At 36.9% G+C, this 22,316-nt stretch overlaps 1 protein-coding gene across 18 annotated transcripts in view; it reads left to right on the plus strand.

Annotated features, from left to right (window-relative positions):
- The window catches only part of LOC117405667 (dystrophin-like), a 689,570-nt gene that overhangs the window by 615,731 nt on the left and 51,523 nt on the right, over positions 1-22,316 (plus strand). For 9 of the 18 annotated variants that reach the window (XM_034008883.3, XM_059030144.1, XM_059030147.1 and 6 more), the window contains 2 exons: positions 801-861; positions 9,210-9,263. In XM_034008883.3, the coding sequence (XP_033864774.3) occupies positions 801-861; positions 9,210-9,263 (115 nt within the window). Of the gene's footprint in view, positions 1-800; positions 862-9,209; positions 9,264-15,968; positions 16,175-22,316 lie in introns of those variants that run through there. The other 9 variants (XM_059030145.1, XM_059030150.1, XM_059030149.1 and 6 more) reach the window with 3 other exon arrangements.

Below are 22,316 nucleotides of genomic sequence, written 5' to 3' on the forward strand. Positions count from 1 at the left end.
GTCCTGCCTTGGGACAAACAGGAATATATTCCATTTACCAATCCTCAGCTTAGCATGTATTGGATCTTTCATAGGCGATGTTCTTTTTACAGATAATGAAGCCAATATCCCATCCACTATTGTGTGGGTGATAAGGATCTCTCGTGGCAGTTTTCAATGCATTGCCCTGGTGATAGTCATCCATTTAAACCTGGTGACTCCTTTTAAAATAAGCCAAAGGCTACTTGCTACCCAGCGTTAATAAAACCAAAGACAGTGGTCCCTGTAACATGCGATAGATGAAGTACTGTACATTTGCATGCACTGTAATTGATTTCATTTTTTTATAACCCTGGAACACTACGAGACTAAGTTCATAAATCTAAATGATATTAAGATCCGCTGCTGTTTACACCATCAAAAGAGGGCCAAGTATGTTAGGATCTGTAAAAGCCATGCATTCTCACTTTTCCGACAGTATAAGAGAGGAGCCTGAAGAAAACAAAAACATTTGGGATAAGGGAAAAAGCCAGAATGGCAGATCAGCTGCTTGTTCAGCTCTTTATCTGGTGGTTGAAGTGCAAGTAGTCGAAGAGGTTTGCATTTATCTTTACACTTGAGCAAGTTTAATTTCTCTCAGATTAGGATAGATTCTTCTGAGCAGCAGGTTAATCCTTCCTGCCTTCACGGGCAGCTGAGCAAACAGACCCATATCAGGGAGGCTGACTGTAAAGTACAAAAAGTGTAATTCCGAAGATTAATGTTGTCTTTCCTGTTTGCTTTGAACTTGACCTCCATGTCTGGGTTTTTCTTGTTTACAGCTTCTGTCCAGGGTCCCTGGGAGCGGGCAATATCACCAAACAAAGTGCCCTACTACATCAAGTGAGTATACCGTGGGCCTTCCTCCGATTATTAACAGTATTTATGTGAGGCAAGCCTAGTCTTTTCGATAATCATTACCTTGCTCAGGAAATTGGTGTTCATGCAGCTGAAGCTAAAATCACAAGCTGAATGGTTTTGCAGTAGTTTTTTAACCATTTGCTTGAAATTTCTTAAAAGAAAGTACTATCCGGCCAGAACTGTTACTAGGGGTGTTGATGTGTATGTGTATGACAGTGTCTGCTAATGAAAACAAAGAATCTTTACATGCTGTTTATGGACTTGCTTGTTGCCTTTTGTTTTTGCCCTAACCATGGTTGTTCTACACTAATTGCTGCATTTGTGTATGCTTTCTGAATGAGTAATACATGCCAAGTGCATTCTGGAAATGTGGTTTTAAAAACAAGACTATGCTATATCTATAAGCAGAAATTGTCCTTTTTAGTTTAATTGGGTGTGAATTTAAAGGCCTAAAATAATATAAGGGTCACTTTATGTAGCATTAGCCAGGCTCTTTTTTAAGCTGTATTAGTGATGTTCCTGTTGTCTTGATGAGGAGAGTACACAGTCTATATAAGTTTCCCTTTCACAACAGTACAGAAGAAACTTGGATGGCTCTTAGAGAAATATATTATTTGAATGCACAGGTTGTCTGCAGTGGATGGTGCAGAATCACTGATGTGTCTGCAAAGATCCCTGTGAGACTGCATTTATTTAAATAGCAATGTCTTGCTACTTTTGCTTGGTGGCTTATGCTTGCCCTTGCCCATATACAGTAAAGGGTTGCATTCTCATCACTGAAGTTTGTCAGGAACAAGACTCGTCCTCCCTGTTTACCGTTTTACAAACAAGATCTTGCACACCGCCAGCCTCTGAAACCCTGGTGTGGTTAATTATGTAGTTTGCCTCATTAGGAACAGTGATTAATATTTATCATGCCCATTTTCAAAAACATGAATTGGAACCTCACAAATTAGAAAAACGCTGACAACTTGCAGTGGTTACCAGGAATCTCTGTGAAAAATAAATGGCAGGAAATCTTACTTGATTGTAAGTAATGTATACAAACAAAATATATAAAACACAATAACACATACAGAGATACATTACCAACAAACTGGTAATGATTAAGTCTTGCGTAGCAGAAAGCTACAGTAGTACCTGAGACAGATATAATCTGCCCAAGCTTTTACTACAGATCAGTATCATGTAAATAGCCTGTAAATGCAGTTTTAACTAAAGTGGAATGATAAAATAGATGTTATGTGTATCTAAATTACCTAAAGACTTATCCTCTTATTAGGGCAAATAGGTTGGATGCTGTACAGCTGTAGCATTGTATTATTATTATTTATTTCTTAGCAGACGCCTTTATCCAGGGTGACTTACAATTGTTACAAGATAACACATTATTTTTACATACAATTACCCATTTATACAGTTGGGTTTTTACTCAAGCAATCTAGGTAAAGTACCTTGCTCAAGGGTACAGCAGCAGTGTCCCCCACCGGGGGATTGAACCCACGACCCTCCGGTCAAGAGTCCAGAGTCCTAACCACTACTCTACACATGAGTACATTTTCATGTGTATTAATATAATTAAAATTATTATTTTAATATGAAAGCTAAGTCTTCTACGGGAGTCATCCAACCAGTAACAAGTCTCGTCCAACCCTAGGTCTTCAATGGATTACAGTCGGCACCGCTTTATCGGGACACCACGGGAGATGTAAAATCTATCCTGAATAAGCAGCTGTCCCAATTGAACTAGAGGTATATGAGAGGACCTTAGTCATGCTTATATTCATAATTTACAACATGTGCAAGAGAGAAGTAATTTTACAGTTTTTTTGTTACTAAATGAAAAGAAAAATAATGAAATCCAAGTTGGCGAGACACCTGCGATGTTGCCACGCCAACTTTCTTTACCACAGCAGCCTGAGAAACCACATGAGACACAGTCACAGCGTAATCACGTAATCACTGTGCTACGCAAACCTGTCTTACTATGAAAAGCAATCTCCGTTTACGTATCTGTCGAGCCTTTGACCAGGACCCTCCCGTTTTCAAGACCAATCTCCCGGTCAGAAAAAATCTCCCGCCCGGGATCCATTTAATCTAGGAATCTCCCGGGGTGTGTGTGTATATATACACCATCTGGTGGCCAGCCTACTCTCTACCTGCTTGACTAGCGTGACATATGTTGTGAGTGTGATTGACACCCGGATGTGAGTATGAACGAACAGTGAACAGTGACAGCTGCTGTTATGATGCCAACATGACAGTCTTGAGAGATTGCAAGTCTGCCACTTGGGCATATAAGATGCACTACAAAGCACAACCATGATTCAACACCATCATCTCTAAGCCTACACTAAAGGACTCTTATGCTGTATTCTAGTTTAGTTTCTAAGCATCTATATTTTAAACCATTAACTGACCCCTCCCTGCAGGAGGGGGTTAACTCCTTCCCCCGTGCCGCATCGCTCGCTTAACACTATCCCATACAAAAATCTCCTGGTCAAGTGTCCTGGGACCTTGACAGGTATGCATTCATCATTTGAAAATATTGTATTCCAATGAAATGAAATTCCAATTGAACAACATAATTAGCATTGGGAAGAACAGTCTCCTAGTGTTCTGTCCCATTTAAGCAGAAATCTTGATTATCAGTATCCCGATTAGGTGGCGTCGACTGTACTATATTGATACAAGGAAAAGATACAGGAGGGGTTAAGTATTGGCCCAATGGCTAGTACCTGATCATTTTGACACAAGTAACAAGGAATGGGTGCAGGACTAGTAGAACCACTTCCCCCTATTTTGGATTTGTTTTAGAAAAGTTCACATTATATAAATGGTTATTAAAAAAAAGGTTGTCTAACAGTTTTCACAGCAAGGTTGGTGGAATCAAATATTATGAGATTTGAATTAATTTACTGTAAGGAGAAAAATAGCCAAGAGATATCTAGCTATACTAGAATTCCTTTATTTACATGTTTGCAGCTAAGCTTGGCATCAGTGTGACAATATTGTAGACAAACACATAGAGTGGATTGATAGAGCTGTTTATTTTATTCTTGTTTATATAAATAAGTCCATAGATATTTTATGTGCAGGATCAAATTAGTTTTGACATATTCTTCAGGTTTGAACAGTGCCAGTGGCGGGCCCACCAATCAGATAAAGAGGAGGGAAGACAGTGTTTTTGTTGACAGTGTGGTTCTTATTGACGAGACAATCAAGTTCATTTGAGAGAATCCTCGCTCACATTTACTTGATGAAACAGGAATCAAATCCACAATCCTCTGTAATGTTATTAATGCTGGAGGCATTTGGGCATCCTTACCTTCAATTATGAATTCACAAAATTGTCGAATGATCGGTCTGCCATTGAGCTGAAGCCTTGCACACAAAGTGTGTACTTCTCAGAGATCTTTGGCAGTCTGTAGTGCTATAGTTGTGGAACCTGGTTTGTCTGCCCTATTTTCAAACACTTTAATTTGGCGGGAAATAGATTTGTGCGCACAGTAAAGATTACAACCTTCAGGCAAATCAGTCTTTAGCAGTCTGGCACACTGCAGTAACGTTGGCCCGATCTGAACTGGAGGATGAGCTATCATCAATTTGGCTAACAGCACCACATCAAATGTATCATCTTTACTCACACTGTTTAGATCCCTTTCTACATCTTCTGAGCTTGGTGTAGTTTTTTGTCGTTTCGTTGTTTTGGGGGGCAAAAAATGTAATTTTCAGGCTCATTATTATACCTTGTACAACTGTTGTAGGGTGCAATACATATTATCATACGTCACACAATCTGTTGCAGTTTGTTATTCAATCGCGAAAGAGGAAGTGGGGTGTTGCTAAAGTTGTTTTGTTTTTTTTACGATTTTATTTTTCAAAACATTGATCTGCTAACTGGATGATTCTCGCCAGCTAAACAAAAAGGTACCGTACCTGAGATCCGACACAATTTAACCCCTGATGACGTGTGTATATTGCAATCACTTGATGATCAAACAAAATGGCAGCTTCAATGCTAGACAATAGATGGAATCATAAGGTTAAATCACAACAACAGATTGCAATATATATTTATTTTTTTACAATTACATATCGTCTTGCAATGTGTTTATAATGCTGTAGCCTACTAGCCTATTGTTTTTGAATGAAATGACGACTGGATTATGTATACATATTTGAAGGTTCTGTAGCAGTAGCCACAGTCCACATTGGTTTTGTTTGCATTTTCTTTGCTGATTCACCTTTAAATTATTATATTTGACGTGGCTAACGTTTCTAACCTTGTGGCAGCGGGCCCTGGGGAAATATCCGCGGCCTCCCCGCCCTCTCGTTGGGCCTGACCACATCATAAAGGGTTATTTTATAGTAAGGCAAAAAGTAAATGGAAGCTTTCTGAATCTTTACAGTTAAGAATAGTACAGTACAATGGCAGGCTTGTTTATTAGTCTTTCACTCGTCACCTGCCTTTATCACTTTCTGCAGGCAATGCATATATGAATCAGGAAAGGGAACTCCTCCTATATATCAATCAGGCAATCGCCAATCACATATCCCCAAGTATATCAAAACCCCCTGCTGATCCCTCCCTAGGAATTTGTGTCACTTGTTCCTCTTCTCCTCCTGCTTGCTCCTCAAGGCTTGGACCTCGCACTAGGAAATGTTAACACCACTATAGTGATTGTAGCTAACAAAATAATTCCAGATATCTTACCTGCCATCCATTTCTATTCACTATAGTTTAAAGAAAAACAAGTATAGTAAAGTGTATTTCAATTTTAAAACATGACAGCCTGTAATATACCAGGTTAAAGAAAGGTTTGCTGGGGTTGCCTTCCAGGACGTATGCTACTGCTTTACTTCCTTGATCATTTCACCCCAGCAGTGTCTTTGGAGTCAAAGCAAGTCTGTAATTAGAGGAAGCAGCTGGTCAGTTACAGGAAATAAGATGCTGACGGAATTAACTCTACAAGTACAATGACCCAGGAAGTGCAAAGACAGTCTACAAATATGGTTTGCAAACATAGATTTCTTTAACCGTATGTACTGCCTGGTATCATGATTTAAAATGCAACTAAAGCATTTAGTCATCTAAGTTTCATGCCCCATTATTTTCATTCATTTATAAAATAACAACAAAAAATATAGGTTCCGAAGCAAGTTACCTGTTTACTGTATTCCAGTTAGTGTTAAGCCTTTTTTTTTTTTCTCGTCATAAAATAAATGTCACAAAGAATATTTTTAGATAATGGCAAATGGTTATTTAATGACTCTTGTTTAATAATCATTAAATAGTCACTTGTTAATATTGGAATTATGGTAGCAGAACCCTGCAGTGGCAATTGAGAATCTGTTGAAGACTTATTCTTAAGAATCTGTGATAAATCACTATTCTACCATTGGCTGGCGAATATGGAATGGGAAAGGAGTTTGGTTCAAGAAACATGTTTAATGTTGTGTTTTCGTTTGCACCATTAATCTCGTTCCGTTATCAAACTGTGAATCTGGCAAACGTTCCATCTGCTGATTTCAGTCCAGTCTGCAATCTGAAGCTAAGGCAAAAGATTTCATGGGTTTTTTTCTTTGTTTGTTTGCTTGTAATTTTATGTATATCGGAAATGTCTACTTATTTACATGCCATTCATACTACAGTACATTCAATTTTCTGTAAACTATGAAATAATGTTGGTCCTTTTATAGCTTAAAAAAAAAATGATGGTGCTTATTTTATTTTATTAAGATGGCCTTGGATATACAGTAAAGAGGTAGAATTAATTGATAGCCTTCAGTTCTACCTGCATGTTTTTATTGCACAGGGGTACGTTTTTTAATCGGAGGCACCGTTTGAGCCAGATACAGCTGAAGCAGAAGATTTAAAACGTACAGCAAGACAGACACTCTTAGGGGATTATCGCATGTATTTTAAATATAATGGCTGTATTTTAACTATGACTAAATGAAAGTGCTGGTTTTGTTGTTGTTCAGTATACTCCTGGGTTACACAGGACAAATGGATTCATATGAGAGGTCTAAAAGAAACTTAGTACTGTACTGTTTTGTAACATTTTTGTAAGTGTTTTTTGTAGCTGCAGAAAATATTGAACTAATACAGAATATTGAGTTTGGTAATCTCAATACCTGTGTGCAGAAACGCCAAAAAATATTCATGACATTTCAGGTCAAAGCTTTATATGATTTTATTTTAAATATTGCTGTTGTTGCATCAACCAGTCATATTATGAGTTACAACAGAGGTTTAGGGTGAAAGGAGCAGTTATGAAATGGGCCCAGGCAGTAGGCCCAGGTTAAATGTTCGTTTTAAAAGGGATAAAAACCTTGAATTCCAGACAAGTGTTTTGTCACCCAATACTAGTCAGAAAAGATGTGAACACATCTGGTCCGACTGCTAGAACTACATTAGATCTCTGCTGTTTTTGCAGTCACCATGGTTTCACTGCTGCACCACTTAAGACTCCTTAGAAACCCCTGGCGCATATGTATGCTTGATGCTTACAAACCACAAAGGTCCCGCTAGCTAAGCTAGGGAATAAATTGCAATCTGTTTTCATCAGACTGGATGCATCATTTAGAGTAAGAAAAAAAAAAAAGGATGAATTCACAATCCGCACCGGAACCCTCGATGTGTTTTATTTGTAATCATGGCTGAGACAAGATCCATATTTTGAGACGTTAAATGCTCTGCAGCACATAAAAGCAATTAAGGTTATAATGTACACCCAATAAGTGACTTTGTGCAGGGGATTAGCCAAGTTAATCAGATGTGATTTGCATAACTTCAGGCAGTCATCAAAAAAAGATTATATTTTTCTGAGGATGCTGAGGAGTTTCATTCCTAGTTGAGGAAATTCCATTGGTAATTTTGATCTCAGAAAGGATAGGAAAAGAAGTGAAAAACAACCTTTTTTCTATGCAGAATTGCAGTTTGTATCTAAAAAAGGACAGGTTTCACGATAAGCTGTATTTATCTGTTAACCATGTCAGAAAAGAGTATTGCCTTTCATTATAAACTGTAATGGGAATATGATTGTTGTATACAACGTAAACACAGTAAGCAGAAGCATTTAGAGTTGCCTTTGCTAGCCTCTGATGCAACAGTACTGTCATCTTTGAAGACCTCGTCATCAGCTAAAGACTAAATTAATATGACAGGAGGTAAAGTTGTATTTGCATAGTTTAGTTTTTCTTCTTGATCTAAAACTTTGCTGATTCAGTTGATGAACTGACAAACCATCACAGCTATTGACAATCTGCCAGGTCAGGCCACAGAACGTAGCTGCAGTACAATTAGATATTTTGAACCATGTAAAGTTATGTGAATCCAGTTACTGAGAATGTAATTTCTCCTGCCATCATTATGTTATGCAAGGGACTCAACTGGTTGAAATAAGATTAGGAGCATTTCATCCTTGGGTCACAGGGTTCAGTTCCAAACCAGGATCAGTAGTGGTGAGATCTCCATCTCATACCAGTACTAGGTTGAAACAAGTTCTCAACCAAGTTGATGTGGACAGTCCACATTGAAATGCCATCTTTCATTGTTCATCTCTCAGTGACCAGCCTTTGAATAGGCATGGAGACTAAACATGCCCCCATGGACATTTAAACAGGTCTGCATCATGTTCATGGACTTTTCGTCCTGTATAATTTTTTGGTTTTGTTTAGTGCTTTAGTAATAGTTTATTTAATTTAATAGTTTTACAACTGGTTATTTAATTGATTTGCAATTACACATTAATTGAAGTTCAGTTATTAAAAAGTCATCATATATTAAATAAGGAGCTGTTACCTTACGAAAAATACAATATATCAGTATTATTGCAACAAAACGTAATAACCACATACCATATATGTCCTTAATATTTGTTTTAGCTGTCTTAATAAACATACACAACATAGATGTGGAATATGAGCACAACATTCCAGTGGTAATCGTGTATACACACAAGCTCCCCTAATGCATATCTATTGACTGTGGATTAACATAAATAGGTAATTGTGAAATCAATTAAATACTTGTTACAACTCAAAATAAACCGTTGGGTGTCTGATCAACTTTGTGACGTTTGAAAGGGGCATGTTCCAGTAAGCATGTGTGCGTGCGTATACTAACTATATCAATGCTGGCCTTGCTTTGTGATTTTGATTTTAACATCCCTGTTTAACAAAACAAATCCTGCCCGCAAACAGTGTTGCCATGCTAACCGCAAAAAGCACATGACAGGAAATGGGCTGCATGTCTGGAGTTTAAAGTACATGTCAAAACATTTTGGAAGTGTTAAAAAAAAATCTTCAATTTTTGTGTGCAGAAAAGAAAAAGGAAAAAGGCCTCTGACACATACATGGACAGAAGAAAAAGAAAGGTAGGGGAAATTGTTGATAGCATCCCTCTTTGAGTGCAATGTTATAAGGGTGATTGAAATGGAATTTAATGAGTTTTATGACAGACTAATGAATATATAGCCAGACAGAATGTGCTGTCTCATATGCTCCTATTATTATTTTATTAATTGCAAACCAAACTGCAATTTATATACTCTTATCCTTGAATGACCCTAACAAAATATTTACCCAGAGGATTACCACCTCACTCATACACGCCCACACACTGTGTCCTAACACAAGAACATGAAAACAGTAGGTCAATCAGTGTGAAAGAATTGAAGATTAAGAACCAGCACCAAGAAAACCTCACTTCTTACCTGGAAGTACAAAATATCTCACCAATCAGACTTTCTTAAAACTGATACTGTGTTACTTTATTAGTACTATAGTACTTGTTACTGTATAACATAGAAAACAATTCTAGATTACTGTACAGTACACATTGGGGTCTGTTTCCACTATAGGGAAATTGCCCATTCCATAGTAAATTAAGTGGTATGGGCTTATTAAGCCTGAAGGTGTTTTTGTCATATGCACATAACGTTCACATCAAGAAAATAATCACAGTAAACAGTCACAAAATACACAGCAAAATAGTTTTAAAGCATACCACTTACCATTCATTGCCCCTGTACTTGGGTGCCCTGCCCTGGCCTTAAACTGTCCGGAACCATATCATCTTCTTATTGAGCTTCTTCAACGCCACTAAACTGTCTGGAACCATATTGTCTTCAATGCCACTGGAAGGTGACCTTTTTTAAAAGGGAGGTGTACACAAATCATGTTTTTTATATAACATGTATATTTTTTGGTCCTAAGGTTATATCCTTTTTATATTTATTAGAATTTAGCAGAGTAAAAAAAAAAAAAACATAGCACTTTATCCTTATATGTAAAGTGTACGCTTCATTTACTTCATGCCTCTTAAATTTAAACACTTATGTAAGCAGAAATTGCCCTGAAAGCTTCATTTATTGCATATGGTGGTAAATCAAAGTGACCGAGCAATGCAACTGTGTTTAACAGTAAACACTTTACAGAAGCTGAGCATTGGAAATTTCTGTTTCCATGCGGAAATACTTGAATAAAGAAAAATGGAAATACAGAGTGTAATGAGCACAGCACAGCTTGCTAATGGAGACATGCTTTTTAAACCACAAAAACTCGCCATGGAGAGCAATTGACAAAACTGCATATTTAAAAAAAAGGATATTATTTTCCTGCATAAATAATTCATCAAAAACCCTGGTGAGAGAAATACTGCGGAGGACTGTAGACTGTAGACTCAGTAAATTCAATAGTGCTGATGTGTGTGGGTGTCTTGGTGCATGGGTGTTTATATTATTATTATTATTATTATTATTATTATTATTATTATTATTATTATTATTATTATTACATAAACTACAGTAAAGCATGTTTGTAAGCTATGCCAAGTTCAAAATATTTGTAAAGGAGTTCATTAAATCAATACCCTTTTATATCCTGGTAGGATAAACCACTGCTGGATTGTTTGAGAACTTTACAGCACTAGGGAATCCCCCTAGATTGCATCATCCAGGCTTTTTGGGGGGGTAATCCTAGGATAACCAGAAATAGTTCATCTAGGATGCACATGATGTTGGGTTTACTGAAACACAAAATCAGTAGACACTGTGCTGGAACACTATCTAGCAATTAATTAAATGCGGTTGATCCAGGATTAATCCCTACTGCTGTAAATGTTTAAAGAAAGAACTATTTCTATTTCTCATAATGGTGGTGTATAGGTTGATCAAATTGACCCCTTAGTTTCTTTTAGCAATACTGTTTGTTAAGTGTGTTTTATTCAATACATGGCTGCTTACTTAAATTGGTTTCCTATTCTTAAAACAAGCACGGTCAATGTATTAATTTACTAGAAAAAAAAAAAAAAAAATATATATATATATATATATATATATATATATATATATATATATATATATATATATATATATATATTCCTGAGCTTTTTGCATGGAACAGCTAGATTTGTTTTTTTAATGGAAGGAAGACAGGAAGTTTGAAGCCCTAGCACATGTGTGCATTAAGTTTAGTGTTTTTTTCAGTAGCTAAAGATCTTAATTAACTCAATGAAACAGAGAAGCTAAATATAAATTGCACAACAAATTGACAGTTTTACGGTCCAGCAAACAATTAAGGACATAACAAGTGTTGTTTTGAGAGGGTTTGTAGTAAACTGTAATTGGGATTTCATAAATCAAGACACTTATTGTGCCAAAGACTGCTGCTTTAGAAAATTGGAATATTTTACAGTGTTTCTAGAAGAACACAACTCTTACCGTTTTAAGTACTTTTCCTCATAGACATTTGTCTGCTCTTATTGTTTTGCCTACCCACAGTTTTTTTTTTTTTTTTTTGTTATTTGTGTGACTGCTTTTTTGAATTTTGGTTCCTATGGCTCCTCGTGTTTTCCAATACAAACCATAGACGCTGAAACAAATGCATAACGAGATTAGAAATGTAGTCACTGTACTATACAATTGTGCAATTATTTAATATTAGCATCTATGTATATAAAGATGCTGGTTACTACACATGCATGGATATATTGTGAGAAGTGTTGAATTTAAATCAAGGGAAGTAATGTTAAAACTCTACAATGCATTAGTAAGACCTCACCTAGAATATTGTGTTCATTTCTGGTCACCTCGTTACAAAAAGGATATTGCTGCTCTCGAAAGAGTGCAAAGAAGAGCAACCAGAATTATCCCGGGTTTAAAAGGCATGTCGTATGAAGACAGGCTAAAAGAATTGAATCTATTCAGTCTTGAACAAAGAAGACTACGCGACAATCTGATTCAAACATTCAAAATCCTAAAAGGTATAGACAATGTCAACCCAGGGGACTTCTTTGACCTGAAAAAAGAAACAACGACCAGGGGTCACAAATGGAGATTAGATAAAGGGGCATTCAGAACAGAAAATAGGAGGCACTTTTTTACACAGAGAATTGTGAGGGTCTGGAACCAACTCCCCAGTAATGTTGTTGAAGCTGACACCCTGGGATCCTTCAAGAAGCTGCTTGATGAGATTCTGGGATCAATAAGCTACTAAGAACCAAACGAGCAAGATGGGCTGAATGGCCTCCTCTCGTTTGTAAACTTTCTTATGTTCTTATGTATTTTTGTTATTTAATGAGAAAAAAATATGTTCATAGAGAATAGTGTCCAAATACACTTGTTTTTGATTAATTACTGTGAATTCTCGCTTTATGTATTACATATGTAAAGATGTAGGCTTAGAATGCATTTTTATGAGAGGAAAATGTATTCATACAGAATAGCATTATAAAACATGTGCTTTTGATGAATTAAGGTGACATCTCGCTGTGAGAATGTGAAGAGCTGCAGAACATTCATTTTAGATGATGTTAGACAAATCCCTTTACTATGTATTTTAGGCATGATATATACAGACGTTCTTGTTACAAAATTAAATTGAACCAATAATCTTGATGAATCTTGTTTCAGCATAACCTTCATAGAAATTGGTGCAGTAAAAAAAATGTCAAAGCAGTAGAAAAACACCTTGGTGCAAACTCATCATGTTTGCAGGTGGCTTATTCATGCTACATAGTAGTATTGGGGTGGGGGGAATGACACAGCGAATTGAATTCATTGTAAGATAGTTTTCCAACACAGGATCTACAGATTTTTTGTTTCAGTAAACCTCTTTTCACGAATCAGTTCAATTCACCACAAAGACAGTATGCATGTGTTCAGATAACTGTTTCAAATTTACAGCGGGAGGGAAGTGTTTTTTAACTCAATAAACCGGGCATTAGGATTAATAATTGTGTTGTTTTTATTGATTTGTATGTTTATTTATTTATTATAGCATAAAATGGCTGTACACCAATAAGGGTGTTTTCTACTTCTGTGTGCTGTGTTTAATATTTAGTCAGACAAACTTCATATATGTTTTTAATTCCTCTTGCGCATTTATTTATAATTTTTGCACGAAAACAGGATAATTACACACAAGAGTCTAACGTGCCGTTTGAAATGCAGCAATCTAAATTTGCTGGTTGCTGACAACACCATTTACTGTATACAGTGTATTATGCATTAGGTTTTTATACAGAAAGTTGTCGATTTTTGTGGATTGCTTTGTATTCTGATAAAACATCGCCCACATGTTTTCATGAAACGTTCACATTTTTTAAGCAAATGTGATGACATTTTGCCAGTAGCTTATAAGCAACAATAGTTTAAAGAACACAGACGCATATGAAAGAAAAATAGTGTGAACAGGTTCTGCCTTAATTTAAGTGAAAGCTTGTTTGACCTGAGCTATGTATTTTTACTCTGCCGTCATAAGCATTTTTGTTATACAACTGCATGAGGATTTCCTACTCAGATCAATGTAAAATTCCAAGAGTACTGGTATCATTTAAGATGGTAAATGCCTGCTTGTTACTAAGCATTCCTGAGATAGTGTGTACTGATCTGCTGGCAACGTCCAGTCCTCTCAGTGCTGACCGAGTACAGCAGACGCATCAGACAAGAGTGCCTTGCTGTACTCTTGAGATTGTAGCATAGATAAAGGAAACTGCTGGAGTTAATGATCTGGCCAGTTTGCTTTTGTTTAGAAACACAGCACGCAGAAGTAGAAAACACTAAATAAATACTGAACACCCTTATTGTACAGACAGTTTATGCTATAATAAATTAGGGGGTGGGTAGGAGAATATGTTATTTATTTATTTTTGTATCTCTCCACTGAAGGGTCAGATCAAGGTTTGCAGTATTTACACTCGTCAACTGCTAAAAAAAAAAAAAAAGACCATTTACAGTTCAGCATTCATACCTCCTTTGCTTGTTGAAATGGGCCTGACACCTGTAAGGTTAACTATAACATTTTTTGTCATTTTTTTGTAACCTAGATTCAATCTACCCTTGCAAATAAAAGCAGACATTTCTGAACCAAAAGAACTAATGCAGAGCCAAACTGAGGTTGTATTACTGTACAATCAGTCCTCAAATCTCAGAAATGCATAAAACAACTGCCATTTCTTAAAAGTGTTTACTCCTTTAAATGAAAATCCCCCTGATACAAAATGAGAAACAATCAACTTGTGTAAGAGAACGGGAGCTCCCAGGGGGCGGCGCTCAATTGGCCGAGCGTCGCCCGGGGGGAGGGAGGGTTAGGTCGGCCAGGGTGTCCTCGGCTCACCGCGCACTAGTGACCCCTGTAGTCTGGCCGGGCGCCTGCGGGCTTGCCTTAAGCTGCCCAGAGCTGCGTTGTCCTCAGACGCTGTAGCTCTGAGGCGGCTGCACGGTGAGTCTGCAGAGTGTAAAGAAGCGGGCGGCTGACAGCACACGCTTAGGAGGACAGCGTGTGTTCATCTTCGCCCCTCCCGAGTCAGCGCAGGGGTGGTAGCGGTGAGCTGAGGCTAAAAAAAATAAATAATTGGAATTATTTTGTAGACACCAAGCATTTGTCTTGTAGTAATATGTTTCCATGCAGTGTCCATTGGATGGTTTAATGAAATTTATAATTTAAAGTTCGGGAGGAGGGTCAGACACCAATCTCCGCATCACCAAATTGAATCATTCAATTTACACATTAGCTAATTAAGATTGTTAGCACTATAAATACCCTCTTCACTTATTTCACAGTTGCGTTTCGATTTCATCGTAACCTACCACCTCCCCATCTCCACCTTTCTTAAAAGCAATTTCTGTGTTTTATCAATGGGGGTCTCAGCCTCGTCCAGTAGGCCAGGCAGCGAGCCCTCAAACCAAGTTAGGTTTGATGCCAAATTAACGTGTATATATAACATACTTCTCTGTAAAATCGCATACTCCGCATTCTCCACAATAAATATTTGTACTAAAACATTTTGTGAATGGTGTTTGTCCCAAACTACTGAATTTGTCTGCAATAGAATTATGATATATCTATCAGCGGCTTTTGAGAAACTAGAGAACAATGGCATTACCAATAAACACACGACTTGTCAACTACTCAAAAGCTTCAATTATGTATGTGCGTGTTTTGTTTTTTAATTTGCATCTATTGCTGTGGTTTTTGTCTCCAGGGTCAAACTTAACTTGACAGTTCCCACCAAAAAAAATGTTAAGGTGTTTTTTGTGATCATTTTATATTTATTTTCCCATCCACTTTATATTTATTTCCCCATCCATTTGAATTAAGAGGTGTGAAATAATAATAATAATAATAATAATAATAATAATAATAATAATAATAATAATCTCATTCCTAAAATATTCTTCTCAAGTGTGTGTAAAAATTACTGTTTTTTTTTTTTTAATGCAGTTCTATTTCATTATATTAATTAAACTCAAGTATCATAAAAAATAAAAAATAAATAAAACGTGAAAAAAATGTAATGTGGTTTTAAATGATGGCCTGCACTGTACTAAGATACATGTATTCTAATAGAAAGGACAGGCTCGCCAAAAAAATCGTCAAGGTGTGCTGCAATACTAAATAGAAGCTCTTTTTCGGTCCACCTTAAATCCTTTTTGCGTCTCTTACCTAGTTTTTTTTTCCTTTCTTTCATTCTTTCTTTCTTTCTTTCTTTATTTCTTTCATTTCTGAATCTCAATTGTTTTCTCCTTTTTGTTTAAGCTAGAGTTATATTGTCCAGTTCAATAGGTTGGGGGGAAGGGAACGGACGTGAGGCGCTTGTGGCTCCTCCCAGTCTGACCAACACAGCCTCCCTCACCGGCGCTGAGTGCTCTAATCAAGCTAGTGCAAGTGCCACCTCAGTGCGATTTACCAGTTGTATGGTGGTGCTGCTGTGGTTCAGTTTGGATTCAGGTAGTTCTGCTGTAGGATTTACTGACCCTGCAACAATGAGGGAGCAACTTAAGAGGTAAGTTTGTCAAATCATCCAGATAAGTGAGGGAGTTGTAACTTCTTGTGGTTTACATGACAAACGGACGAAAATAAAATCACAGGCAAGGATCGGGAGCGCAAGCAGCGGCAGCAGATGTTCAGTTGGAAACTGCAGCAGGTGTCCATTGCTTTTAAACAATTACAACTCCAGTTGCTTTATAAACATTGCGAATCTGGCACCATCGAGTTTTAAGACCGGGCTGGAGATGGTGCTCGATTGTTGTTACAGTCAGTATGTGCTGTAAGAAACGCAGCGCTAATAGAAGGTGTTGATTTTTATTGAACTAAGAATTTACTTCGGGTAGTCCGTTGCTTTTTTTTCCGGAATGAATACGTGCAGTATTTTAGTTTATTGTTATTTTACATTCTGTACTAGACTTCCCAATGTTTCAATGGTTTGGGACTAACGTGAAACGGTGTTCTTGAGTAGTGAATACACATGCTGGTGTATAGTTTTAATTTACAATACTTCTCCAGTACTGCTTGGTCTGTTATTTCACATGTTATTTTTGTCGCATCAGTGAGCTTTTCTGAATTGTGATGCAGCAGGTGTACCTGTAAACTTGGTGGGCATTTTATTTTACAGATGCGCTAGAATGTTGCAAAGTCTAGAGCTGACTATTATTTCGGATGCTAAAACAGTTTCTTGTTTTTCTTTTGTGTGTGTGTGTGTGTGTGTATATATATATATATATATATATATATAGATATAGATATAGATATAGATATAGATATATATAGATATATATAGATATATAGATATATATATAATATAGTGTGTGTGTGTGTGTTACAAAATCACTATGTTCTGCAAAGGAATCAGTGTTTGTTTTATTAAAGGAAATACTGCATTGAAAATACGGTAAAAGAAAGCTACAAACGAAATGAGTAAAGGTGAGGGACTGCACAGGGAGTGGACATGTTTCCTCTAGTCATTCTGTAGAAGGGGGAGGCTCTTGTAGATTATTAACATACTTGTCCGAGGTCTGTGATCTCATATTCGTGAGAATTTGGTTGCAATATTCTGTGTTCCATCTAAGATGCTGTGTGCTCTGAAGTGTAATTGCTTTAACAAGGATGCATGATTAGTATTCATTGACTATACAGAGATGTGTATTTATTAATTTATTTATTTATTTAGAGGATGCATTTACCTGTATAGAACAAATGTGACAGATCATAAGTGTTTTTTGTAATTCCATTTGAATTAATTAATTGAAATTGATTACTTATAGAAATCCCCCATCCCATTGAACCCCATTACACAAGCACAATTAAACAGTGCTTCGATATAATATTTTATAACTTACACAATACATTAGATTTGAGGTAGAAGGTCTGATGTCCTGATGTGAAGAATGTTTCAGAAACACGGGCATTGCAAGATTTTGAAGAACTTGTTGCTACCATGTTGATGTTTGTTTTTATTTTATTTTTTATATCCATTTCAAAGTGCTTCACATTCTGCTGTTAGTGAATCTCCCACTAGAGCAGTTTCATTGTCTGGTCCTTCTGGTTTCCAAGTCAGTGCTGTTCTGCTCCCCGTTAAATAATGAATTAAAAACAACCCCCCTCCTTGTGAGCTAAAGTCGTCTCTACATGCATGAAAGGAGGGCCCTGTTGGGTACTCTGTTTGTTATTGGTGTAATGCATGATTGTATAATCGAATGCAAGCTAAAATTGTTCACTTAAATTGTTCAGAAACAAAAGCTGCATTCTTGATCAGGTCACTAGATTGTGGTCATATTGTGGCAAGGGGGCATCCTTTGGCATTTCACATTGGTGACGGAAAGCTTTTATTTTCTGCTTAGTACAATTTCCAGGGCTATATTAATCCTGTTCCCCTTTTTGTAGATCCAGAGCCGCTATGCTGTTTTTAATTTTTTTTTTACATTTTAGTTTATAATGTGGAAGTGGATTGTTTAGGAAAGTGTTTATTAAAACAAGCTGGGTGGACAGGGTCAAGAAAACGGCTCACTTGATTCTATTTACTTTAAGTACCAACTACTTTACAGTGACCATGTGAAGTTAGTGAACCTGTATCAGTACTGCTGTCTGTTAGACAGACAGCCTTGTGTTGCACTAAAAGTTTTATTATTTAAATTCTGTCTGTATTATATTTTATTTGTATCAAGTATTTCTGATGGGTGGGCCAAATTCCAGATACAAATCAGCAGAAATATGGATTTTGTAAAACCCATGATTTCCATTACATGAGAGTAGATGTTAAAACTTCATGCAACATTACTTCCCTTGATTTAAATTCAATACTTTTCACTATGTATCCAAGCATCTTGTTGGCCCTTTTTATAGCTTCCCCACATTGTCTAGATAAAGATTCCATCTTCAATTTTAGTATCTCCCATATGATATTTATAATGCACATTTGTATTGCCTGTGTGCAATACCTTACACTTTTCTCTATTAAATGTCATTTGCCATGTGTCTGCCCAGTTCTGAATGCTGTCTAGATCATTTTGAATGACCTTTGCTGCTGCAACGGTGTTTACCACTCCTCCTATTTTTGTGTCATCTGCAGATTTAACAAGTTTGCTTACTATACCACAATCATGTAGATTAGGAATAGCAGAGGACCTAATACTGATCCCTGTGGTACTCCACTGGTTACCTCGCTCCATTTTGAAGTTTCTCCTCTAATCAGTACTTTCTGTTTTCTACATGTTAACACTCCCTAATCCATGTGCATGCATTTCCTTGAATCCCTACTGCGTTCAGTTTGAGAATTAATGTTTTATGCAGGACATTGTCAAAAGCTTTCTGGAAATCCTAAATAAACCGTGTCATATGCTTTGCAATTATCCGTTGTCGATGTTGCATGCTCAAAAATACCTTCATACCTTCATAGTTTGCCTTCCTAAAATTGTAAACCTTAGCTTTAGTCATTACTTTGGGGGTTTTAAGCACTTCAAGTGAGACCATGTTGTGGTCTCAGTTTGCCAGTGGTTCTCTGACCTCTGTTTTAGTTATTCTGTCTTCATTATTCAAAAGACTAAATCAAGGCATGCCTCCCCTCTAGTCGGTGCCTTGACAAATTGCGTTAGGAAGCAGTCATTTGTCATTTCCACCATTTCGTCTGTCGTTCTCCCCACCGGGTTTTCCCATTTCATATGGGGGAAGTTGAAATCCCCCATTAATATGGCTTCTCCTTTGCTGCATGCATTTCTAATGTCATTGTATAACAGATTATTTTGCTCTGTGTCTGAATTTGGCAGTCTGTAACATGCCCCTATTATTATGCCCTTTGAATTTTTGTCCATTTTTCTGACCCATATTGATTCTGCGTTCCTGATTTAACACCTGGGCTTAAAGACTATTTTGGATGTATGGCGTTACCCCTCCACCTCTTTTGTCCTGTCTGTTTTTCCTATACAGTATATACCCACTAATTATATTTGTCGCCATCACTCTCGGATAATCAAGTTTCTGCAACACCTATCATATCATAGTTCATTTTTAGTGCAGTAGCTTCTAGTTCTAACATTTTGTTTCTGAGACTTCTAGCATTTAGATAAATACATGTAATGGCTATCTTACCTGAGTTGTTGCCCTTGTTTTGATGTGGTCTCCCTTCAGTTTTTTTGTTGATTTCTCTTTTGTTGAACATTGTTATAAATTTGACAGTAAAACAAGTCATGTATTTTTCTCAGTTCAATTTGGAAAAGTTCAGTTCCAGCAGATGCATCCTAATCACACAGATTAAACAGAATTTTCCTCCCACAGAGCTTCTTTCTACACATCTCCCAAAGCAGCTGACATGTTTTTTGAGTTTGAATAAAATGTCTATAACACTTTATGAACAAAGGCGTTCAAATCAGTTTACTTGCTTAATATAAGCTTTGTTTTTGTCAAGTAAAGAACTGTACCGTAAACTAACTTAAACGCACACAATCTAGTCTTTTTTAACTATTTTAGATCCTACTACTTCACCTGGTAGGCTATTCCATGCATTTATAACTCTCGTGTAAAAAAAAGTGCTTCCTACCTTCTGTTCTAAACTTTGTCAGCTTCCACTTATGCCCTCTTGTTCTCTGTGCTGAATTTGAAGTAGTGTCTTGGGTTAACGGTAAGACTTCAATGAAGTCCCCTCTTTCTCTTCTTTTTTTTCTAGGCTGAATCGATTTTATTATTTTAACCTGTCCTCATAGCTCATGTTATTAAGTCCTGGGATCAACCTAGTTGCCCTTCTCTGTACCTTCTCGAGTGCGATGATGCCTTTTTTATATAGTGAGGGGGTCTGATTAGGGCATTGTGTAATCTTAGCATATCCTCTCTAGACTTGTATTCCAAGATTTTTACAATATAGCCTAACATTCTTTGCCAGATAATCACTTATTAAAAAAAAAAAAAAAAAAAAAGTTGGACTTTTTCAAGAAACTGTTGACAAGTTGTTGACCTTCTGGTCACCCTATAAATATTTACACGTATTAGAAGGTTATAAAATGTACATGTTGCTGATGGGCTAAATGAAAAGTATGACCTTGGTGTTACTTAAACTTCATGTGTGTTTTTTCCGTCCTTCTCCCTTTGTCCTGTTTGTTATGGATTCTGTAGTGTTCAAGCACTGGGTTTGGGAGTTTCCAGAAAACGCTAAGCTGACGTGTTGATTTTCTAGTGCTCTCTCGCCACCCCTTTGGTTCACAACCAAATTGAGATTGTCAGAGTATGTCAGGGGGGTATTGGAAACAGTTTCCCTGGGCACTAACCTTTCATTTATCCTTGTTGATAACATTCAAGGTTTTCTCAGGCTAGCGAACAAAAAAAAAATACAAAAAAAACAAGTCTATACTCTTTGTTCAAGTGGAGGCAAATAGCTGCAGCCTCCATGCGTTCTGCATACAAAGTAATGCTCCAGTGCTACCGTTTTCAACACTTCTCTCTCTGCATGAGAAATTAGCTTTATTTGATGAGTATTACTATGGGCTAATTTTTAGTTTGAAAGGGGAAGGTTATTGTACAGAATTATTTGTGCCATAATGGCTTATATTTTCCTCTCACAGTAATTGGAACCAGTATCCAAGCTAAAGGAAGTTTGCACACATTGTAGACTGTTTTGTGATTGTAATATTTTTGTAAGGCTTATTGTATTGTGTTCCAGAATATAGTACAAGCACTACTAGTCTTTCAACTGTAAATGCAGGAGTCGTGTTACCTGTTACACCCAGGATCAATGCAAGTTTTTCATGTGGATGCACAATTCTGTTAAAAAGGTATTAAAATGCAGACCTCTGCTATGCTGCAAGAGAAACCTGTGAATTACATGAATGTTTCATGGCAAGTTATCTGTCATCTCTGGTTTTCAAAAGAACAGTGGGTTGTCCTAGACGAGAGAAATCTCAAAATATTCACAACAAATCAAATACCAGTGTGTCGCAAAATGTGTTTTGAGCTCCGCTGTGATCTAAAACAAAAATGGCATTTCTAAATTCCGCCACTGTTTTTAAATAATAAAAATGCACCATTATCTACTACTGTATCAGCCATGGCATGCAAAGGATAAAGACAATTCCCCAGGGAAGCTCGCAGGCGCTTTTTTTTTTTCTTTAATGATTCCAATTACGGTATTTTGATTTCTCTTTAGATAAGTGTAATACATTTAGGGCTGTGTTAGAAGGTTCAAAGGTTTGTTTGCTAGACAAGAATTCAAAGGTAGTTTTAAACCTTCGAGGGTTTGTCAAGTTGCATTCACGCACTATGGTGTTTTTTTTTTTTTCTGTTAACAGAAACCGTTTGACAATGTGTGAATACTATAAATCACACATTCAATGTCACACACACACATGCAAAATTCGATCTTTTGATTTGTATAATGCATATTACATAAACAAAAGTTGTTGTATTAAAATCCACTGCCATTGTACCAAATCATTATACATAGCAACTCTATGTGGAACTGCTGTCGTGTATGGAGCAGGGTATAGAATGCCAAAGCACTGGGGCGGTACCTATAGCGGTTGTAGTGCTTCAGTAAAATATGTACTGAATACACCTCACCCCTTGAAGCTCTTATTTCCTCCTTTAACTTCCCCCATCATTTCTTTGCTGACGACACCCAGATTTTCTTTTCGTTCCCCTCCTTTACCCCTGACCTTGCTGCCCGT

The sequence above is a fragment of the Acipenser ruthenus genome, chromosome 9, assembly GCF_902713425.1.
Source record: "Acipenser ruthenus chromosome 9, fAciRut3.2 maternal haplotype, whole genome shotgun sequence".
NCBI lineage: Eukaryota > Metazoa > Chordata > Actinopteri > Acipenseriformes > Acipenseridae > Acipenser > Acipenser ruthenus.